General features: G+C 33.7%; 1 protein-coding gene across 1 annotated transcript in view; it reads left to right on the top strand.

Annotated features, from left to right (window-relative positions):
- Window positions 1-8,393, top strand: part of PPP4R4 (protein phosphatase 4 regulatory subunit 4) — a 71,914-nt gene that overhangs the window by 46,253 nt on the left and 17,268 nt on the right. The window contains exons 9-13 of the mRNA XM_009640511.1: window positions 207-329; window positions 2,900-3,069; window positions 4,135-4,254; window positions 6,178-6,255; window positions 7,753-7,836. Of these exons, the coding sequence (XP_009638806.1) occupies window positions 207-329; window positions 2,900-3,069; window positions 4,135-4,254; window positions 6,178-6,255; window positions 7,753-7,836 (575 nt within the window). The remainder of the gene's footprint in view (window positions 1-206; window positions 330-2,899; window positions 3,070-4,134; window positions 4,255-6,177; window positions 6,256-7,752; window positions 7,837-8,393) is intronic.

Here is an 8,393-nt window from a genome sequence, read left to right as displayed (position 1 = left end):
GTTAAGTTGTTAAGTTTAGGACCTGTATTATGGTAGTATGTTTGCCATTCTCTATACCTCTTGTTTTCTACCTCCAATGAGTGTATGCCAAAAATACTCCTGAGCATGTAAAATGATATTTTTTATAACTTGTATGAAAGCACTATCTGTGCTTCTTTTAAGATGTTGACTAATGCCTAACTTGAAAAATTTCTTTTCTTTTTCAGATGATAGGAGTCAAACTGTGCTCCCCTTAGTGAAATCATTCTGTGAAAAATCCTTCAAAGCAGATGAATCTATCCTAGTTTCTTTATCTTTCCATTTAGGGAAACTGTGTAATGGATTATATGGTATGATTTAATGTTCTTTTAAAAAAATCTTAAAAATTAGGGAAGATTGGAGAATTTGAAGCCCTTGGAAAATATCCAGATTTGACTCTATCAAATGAAATGATAATTAGGAAAGGAAAAATGGAAGCAAAATTCTGAAATAATCTATTGCATAAATATTAGATTTTTGTGAATTTCCTCTTTGGGTGTCCGTCTTTATTGGGGTTTTTATGTTTAGACAGGGACAGAGTTTTGTGTTTAGACGGGGCCAGAGATGGAAATGTGGTGGTTTGCATGTATTGGTTTGACTGGTTTATTTTGATTCCTTCTTGGATATTCTGTAGCTTGAGAGTTGGATGACTGACTTTTTGGAACTATAAACCTTTGAAAACACAGTATGATGTTAACTATCTATGTTCACTTCTGTGCCTGATACCCTTTTTGAGGCACGGTACAAAGTATGGCCCATAAAAAACTTCAGGGGAGAAAAGAGACCTAAGAGCATGTGGATTCCCAGCTGCAACTGAGGCCAAACCTGTACCATAATTTTTGTGGTTTTCTGTACCTTAGCACTGGAGCACCGCAGATCTTTCCTTGATCATTCTGCCCATCATATACCCTCTGCAGAGAACTTGGCTATGGAGAGGCAGCACAGAATCATGGTTTTACATTATAGAGAATCTCCCCCTAGACTCTGAAATCCTTTGGTCTTTCTTACAGATCTTTAAAATGATCCTTTATGGTGATGTTAGCGACTATCAAAGTGAATGTTGCTACACTACAAATAACTCGAAAGGGCTGTTCCACGGTGTCGGAATGTTATTTACAGAAATGTAGAGCTAGGATAGTCCATCCTGTTTTTATCATGTCTCCCCAGTCTTATTTTCTCTAGGTTGACTGACTTAAATTGCTGATCTGTCTTCACCTCTGAACTCTGCCTGGCAAGTTCACATTTTTCTTGAAGTGTTACGCCTTAGGACAGCTGAATAAAGTGAAAGGGTTACTTCATGTGTCTTGCAAGCTATATTGCAGTTTACAGTTTTCAGTATGAAAAATTGCCTTTTTTTTTGCAACAGTTTGACATTATTTGTTCAAGTGCAGCCTATAAACAGAGGTAGCTCAAAAGTCTGTTTTTTCTGTGTTTTGATTTTTATTTATTTATTTATTTTTAGAAAATAAATTTCTGTCTCCTGGCATTGTGCAGGCAATGCATATCTGGCTAAGCATGGTACCTTACCTCTGTCCTAATGGAGTAACAGTCTAAAGTTTTAAGACCATATATCCAGTTCCTGAAGATCATTTAAAACTCTTATCTTCTGAAGAACAGTCTCCCTCTTAGGTTCAAGTAATCGGAATATTTAATAAGCATATTCTCTAATCCAACTTCCAAAAACCAGTGAAAGCACAGAATAGTACCAGGATAGACCTTTCCTTATACAGTTGCCTGTCTTGTCAGTGACTCATGGTAACTTTCTCTTAACTGCTTTTCGAAGCAGTTTTGCAGCAACTTTATAGCTTTTCATCTCTTTCCTGATCACTTATTTTGCTTATGAAAAAACATAGGACCTTTACTGCCTCTTTTTTTTTATTCAGGCAGGGTATCTAGAAAGAAATGGAATTAGTTTGGCAAGTTTTGATTTTGCCACGTTGGCTGCTACTCATTTTCTTGTCTCCTTTTTGGTATTTACAAGTAGATTTTTAAATGTATGTTCCAATTTTTTAAAAAACTTGAAAGTAATCTCTCTGATCTGTAAGTATATGGCTTGTCCTTCCTCTCTCCAACTACTAAATATCTGTAGCATTTCAGCCCTTTTCCATTCTGATATCTCACTTGTTTAAAATTTCAGCAGCTAGTACTTTGAATATTTTTGAATACTGGAATGAAGCACATATGACCCTGCACATTTTGAAAACCTCTCATGTTTAAGTGAGCTGTCCCTTCTCTACTTAAAGCTTGAATCTTTGTCACCGTTACTAATTGCACTGAGCCTGATGATACTAGTAGAGTTTGAGAAAGAGAATAAAAGCATCAAGCATTTCAGCTGCCTTGGTACCAATCACTGATAGCTTTCCTCTCTCTCTTGAGTAAAAAAAAAAGAGCCTTTCATTCTCATATTACCAATGAACTTATAAAATTACTTGTAATTTTTGAAGTCATCTTGCTAGTTGCCTTCCAGTTTGTTCTGCATATTCTAATTTTGTTCTTACATCTCTTTATTATCTGTAGCAACATAGCCTAATTTTTCAACTTGCTGCAGACATGCATTCTTCATGTGACTGAGCTCCGTAAAGGTCTAAAAATTTAATCAAGAAACCAGTATCAGTGGAATAAACAAATATATTAAAAATCCTGAGTATTTCAAGAATTGTGTAAACAGAAATTGGGATTCACTGTATTATAGTTAGCTGTCATTTTTCTGTAATCACTTTTTCTGTATAAAGTGTACTAATAATACTCCACTAGACTCTCAGTATGGGAGAGGAAGGAGAATAAAAAATGGTGTATTTGATAGATTTGTAAATGACATTTGAGTTTTGGACATTATTAATAGCTTTTGTACTGAGAATAGTAAACGTCCTTCCTCCCCCAGGAATTTTTACTCCCGAACAGCACTTACGTTTTTTGGAATTTTATAAGAAGCTTTCCACACTGGGTTTACAGCAGGAAAATGGACACAATGATAATCAACTACAACTTCAAACTCTGGAACAAGAAAAGAAGTATATTTCAGTGAGGAAGAACTGTGCTTACAATTTTCCAGTAAGTAACTTTAATTTAAGGTTAAATAATTTGTGTCTTGCATATAGTTCGCTAAATAGGACTGCATGAATGGTAGAGAAGTTATTGCCAAATTGTACATTGTTAGCTAGATTCTAGCTCTCTCATGGAGTGTTCAAGTTAGTGGCTTAAAGTAGAGGTTATCCAAAAATGTTACCAGGAAAGATTCCTCTTTGTTGACCCTCAGAAAATTATTGGCAGGTTTTGACTGAAAGAACGTTGTTCTAAGAGGTTACTGGTCTCGTTCTTTCCTACACATTTTCTCCAAACCCTTAGCCCAAAGGAATTGAGAAAATGGCTGTGAAACAGAGTCCCCAGTTTCAAACCACTCAAAGCTAGGTTTTCACATTTGCTGTGTCATGGCATTACAGGGAGTTGAAGATTGAGTCTGAATGGTTAGATTCATGTTTTAGTTTTGTTCTTGCCTGAATACAAGTCTTTCCATGTTTATGTGAGGTCTTCAAACTTACTGCTCATGTTTCTGTAAATCTACTTTGTATTTTGACATTCTGCGTGTATATTTAAAGAAAATATGTTTGTACCAAAAGCCAATAGACAGTTATTTTTATTCTGCCTTTTAAAGACAAGCACCATGTATATAGGTAGACATCTGTTGGTTTATTTGAGCAAAAACGAGGTAGGTACACACACAATTAAGTTGAAATTCAGATGCTTGCTTTGCTGCTTGCTAAAGTATACTTTGTTTTTGAAGTCTCCAGTTGCAGCTTCCACTAGTGTGTCGAAACATTAACAATATTTATAAAACTAAGGTTTTATATCTTGTGTTTTTAATATATGTCTTAAGAAAAAAAGCGGGCAGCATGTCTGGAAGATATGTAAATCCAGTTTAGTTCTCAACTCTAGAACTTGTCTGATGCCTGTGTTTTGACACAGCCATCAAAAATGCCACACTTCCTCTTTGAAATCACAACCTGTTATCTCCCAAGTGTCTTGCTAGTTGTAATTCAATGTTTTAATCTGATAATTTCTGATAGTGTGGTCCTTTAGCTATACAGTTTGTAAAAGACTTACTTTGTCTTTCCACAGGCCATGATTGTTTTTGTGGATCCAAAGAACTTCCATTTAGAGCTATATTCTATATTCTTCTGCCTTTGTCATGACCCTGAAGTTTCCGTCAGATATACTATGGCTATAAGCTTCTATGAAGTAAGTTTGCAAAGGTACTTTGTTAGTACTTATATGTTTTTGGTTTATGTTGTTTTCTTCTTTAAGTTTACATTTGTGGCTATTCAACCAAAAAGAAGAAGACTTGAGAAGACTTTTTGAACTTTAGTTTGTCAAAGGCATTCAGTCCCTTCTAATATGTAAACGCAGCCCATATACACACATCAGTATTTAAGTTGTGTGACGTTTGGCTACAAGAGCATATTGCCAGGTGAGCTCTTAAGGAGCAAAAGCTGGAAGAAATTTAAACTGGTCTAGTAACACAAACATAAGCAATTGTACTAATGAGAATATTTTAAGGTTTTCAAGGCTATTAGAAAATAACGAGACAAACAGGGGAAAGGAACTTGCCACTTACCGTCCTGAAAACCTTCTTCAGGATTGTACAATTTCCTACTATGCTGGTGGTCTGTGACGAATGTTTGTGTGCATCAAATCTATGTTAAATGCTCAAATTTAATTTTAAACTGCTTGGAAATTTATGCAGATGTAAAAGCATATGTATTCTTATTATTTCATTCAGTTTACATAAGCTCCCCTGTATTATTTTCACAAAAGTTCAAAAATGTACAGCTGCATAGGTATTATTACCTATATGGAGTGAATACCAGAAATGAATATACATTCTCTCCTGATAATTGAAATCCATATAGGGAGATCTTCAAGGTTTTCATAGTGTTTTACTAAGAATCCTTGTGCTTCAGTCTAGTTTTTTATCCAATTTTGTTGCTGCGGAAATTGGTAAGTTAAACAGCTTGAAAGTATTTAAATCACTAGTAGAGGCATAAATGAAGCCAAGGTGGCTTTATTTCCACCATCTTAAGGAAGATGGATGGATTTCCAGTTCTCTTTACCTGTTAAGGCCCTGTCTTAACAAATGTTAATACAAAGTAATTGTTGAAATTACAAAATTAGCATATAATGCTACATAATGTTTTGTATCAGATGTGTAAGTTTTAAGGTACTGCCTGAATATAAGTATTTTATCTCATTTAAAAAAAAACTGTAAAGTTATATTGTGATCTGAATATACAGACTCTGCTGGTTGATTTATTTTTAACACCATAATTTGCAACCATATGACAGCCAGAAATGAGTAATTTATGGCATTCACTGCTAGGTGGATTTTTATATTTTTTTTTTTTTTAATAAGCTCTATGTAACCACTTCTATAAAGCTTCATTTTGATTGGAGGTAAGGTCTTATTTTCACTTGACTTATATAAACAAAGAAAACCATTAGATTGGAGGTAAGGTCTTATTTTCACTTGACTTACTTATATAAACAAAGAAAACCATTTAAAAAGTTATCATCTAAATACTCCCTACAGCAAAAATTTCATTCCTCTGTTTTTTCTTACATATACTATAAAAACTTCTAAGAGTGTGGAGATGGACTTTGGTGGTTTGTAGAAATTTATATGTGACTTATGAATTGCAGCAAAAAAACCCAAAGAAGGAGCGAAAACTTCAGATGGAAGGTTGGAGAAGCTTAAAATCCAGAACAGACTAAGCCAATTTTTATATTTTATCTTTTGTAAATTATATAACTGACTGACTGTTAGCTCTCCTAAGGAGCATGAAGTACAACATTTGAATATTCCAGAAGGAATTTTTCTAGCCTTGTAGTGCAGTCTTAAAAATTTTTGGTAAATGTGAAATAGAGTTAATTCTAAAGCGTGTTTTGTGGTTAGGTAATAGGCCTGTTTCTTGACAAATATTCTTTATATAAGCATATTTTTAATGTGATCAATGGGAAAGTACACAACTTTAGAAGGCTGATATTAAACAATTGTTCTGCCTCCCTTCTTTGTGCTTGCTGTAAAGCAAGCACGTGTGGTATAGTTGTTGTAGTGCCATGGAACTAAAGAATGTTTCACCTTGCTATCTTACTGTCATTTTTCAGGTTGCTAAGCTTTTAAATTCTGGTGTGTATACAATCCATAAAGAACTGGTTACACTATTACAGGATGAGTCGCTGGAGGTAATGTACTTTTATTGGAACTATCTTTTGCCGGTTACACTGTGGCAGATTATCTTGATGTTTAATAACTCTGCCATAAGATAGTACAGTTAACTTGAAATGTTAACTTTGAAATGCTCAGCAGCTTTTACTTCCGTTTCATAGACGCTTCATAAAGATGTCAGCCTTCTGTGGCTAAAAAGGAGGAAAATAGGAAGGTGTTTGAATTTAGTAAACCCACACTGAATTCATTCTAATTTGTTTTAATTGCTATATTATTTATTACCTTACAAATTCTATGGAAAGATTTGGTTTTGATACTATATTAAAATAATAATTGATAGCAGTCAAGGGTTTTGCTGTGTTTTATTTTCATTTCTCCAACTGAAGAGGAGATGAAGAAGTTGTGTGTCGTTCAAGATCTAGATCTGGTATAGAATCTCTGAGCATTTATGAGCCAGTTTAGTTGAGCGTACCTTGGTTTCAACCTGCATAAAACATGAATCACTTAGCTATGTTACAGACAATGTAGTGAGACTCTTTTGGATTGAAAAAACCAAATGTTTATGTTTGAGAAAAAATCACCATTTCCTCTGATACTAATTACTCCAATAGTTGATCTTTTTTGTTTTCTGTGTAAGGCCTTTGGATATGGCATGGACAGATGAGTTTTGCTTTTGGGTGTTCCTTTTTGTTTCGGTGCCCTTTGTTAGATATTTTCAAGGAAATTAAAGGTGTTCATAGAAGATCTACTTCTATTTTATGAAATTCCAACCTATCTTAATAGATTTCTCAAGTTGAACACCTGAAAGTTGAGACTCAGAAGCAGCTGGTCATTTTGAAAAATTCCTTTGGTTTGTTCCCTATATATTTATATAAATAATACAAAATATTTGTTCCTTTATCTTATATACCACCGCAGTCTGAATTGGTGCCAAAAATTATGTAATTTTCTAATTATGTACTTTTCTAATCTAGTTTCAAGTATTACAACATTTGAAAGTAAGGTTATTCTATTAATACAGGCTATGTATTCTATTTTAATTTATCAATTGCCATTTTTCTTAAAGCAGGAAAAATTGCTTTTAAGATTCAGCTGACAGATATAAAAAAAAATGTTTCTTTGTTTCTTGAGGCTCTTACTTAACTGTCTGTGAAATACAGATGTTTCTTAAGAATGAATGTTCATTTTAAAATATTGTACACTGTGAATCGTTTAGAAAGCATTGACTGCGGTATTCACATAAATCAAAACTATAGTTCGTTTTCCTAAACTAAAACCTATAATTCTTATATTATTTGCCACATTAAAACATCAATTTTAGATCCCAAGATCCCAATCCTCATCAATGCAAATATGTTGTATCTCTTTTTTTTTTTTTTTTTTTTTTTTTTTTTTTAAAGATGCATGTGAGAGAACAGTAACGTAAGAGATGTCAGCAGGGGTGTGTTGGTGAGAGATAAAAATTGAGTCAAGTTAATTTACAGATCTCATTCACGCAGCCTTTCTTTAAATAGGTGTTAGATGCCCTGGTGGGTCACCTTCCTGAAATCCTTGAACTAATGACTAATGGAGGAGAAAACAATGGATCAGAAAGCAAGGTGGATATTCTCCATGTTTTTGTAATTTGCTTTCTAAATTAAGGTAGTAGCAATGTTGTTTAGACATATATTGTATGAAAAGGCTTTCCTGATTATTTTTTGCTTTGGAGAGATATGACGTTTATGTGGGTTTTTTGATTGTTGACTTTATAAACTTCAAAATAAAAAAAAGAGGTTTTGAAAGATTAGACTTAATATAAAAATGAACAGTTTAACCATGTTCTTTTTCTAATTAACCACAGATTTGCAGAAATACATCAAATTTTGTAATACAATCATTAAGTTAAAAAAAAATGGTTTCATGCTAAAGGAGTGTTAGCTAATACCTATTTTATTTTTTTTATATTGATGTGGCAACTGCCCATGGTTGCTATTTTCAGACACAGTTTCTGCTAGGAGGATGCCTGTGTTCCTGAGGTAAAGGCACTGAAACAGGATTTAGGAGATCTGTATTCAGCTCCCAACCTTGGTTATTTAATAGTATGTAGCTCTGGGATGACGATTTATTCAGTGACTCCTCACCTGTAAAATGGAACATAATCTCCTGTTTCAAGATG

Source organism: Egretta garzetta, unplaced genomic scaffold, assembly GCF_000687185.1.
Source record: "Egretta garzetta isolate BGI_Z169 unplaced genomic scaffold, ASM68718v1 scaffold206, whole genome shotgun sequence".
NCBI lineage: Eukaryota > Metazoa > Chordata > Aves > Pelecaniformes > Ardeidae > Egretta > Egretta garzetta.
The sequence above is the reverse complement of the archived record's forward strand: the minus strand, read 5'-3'. Positions and strand labels throughout refer to the sequence as shown.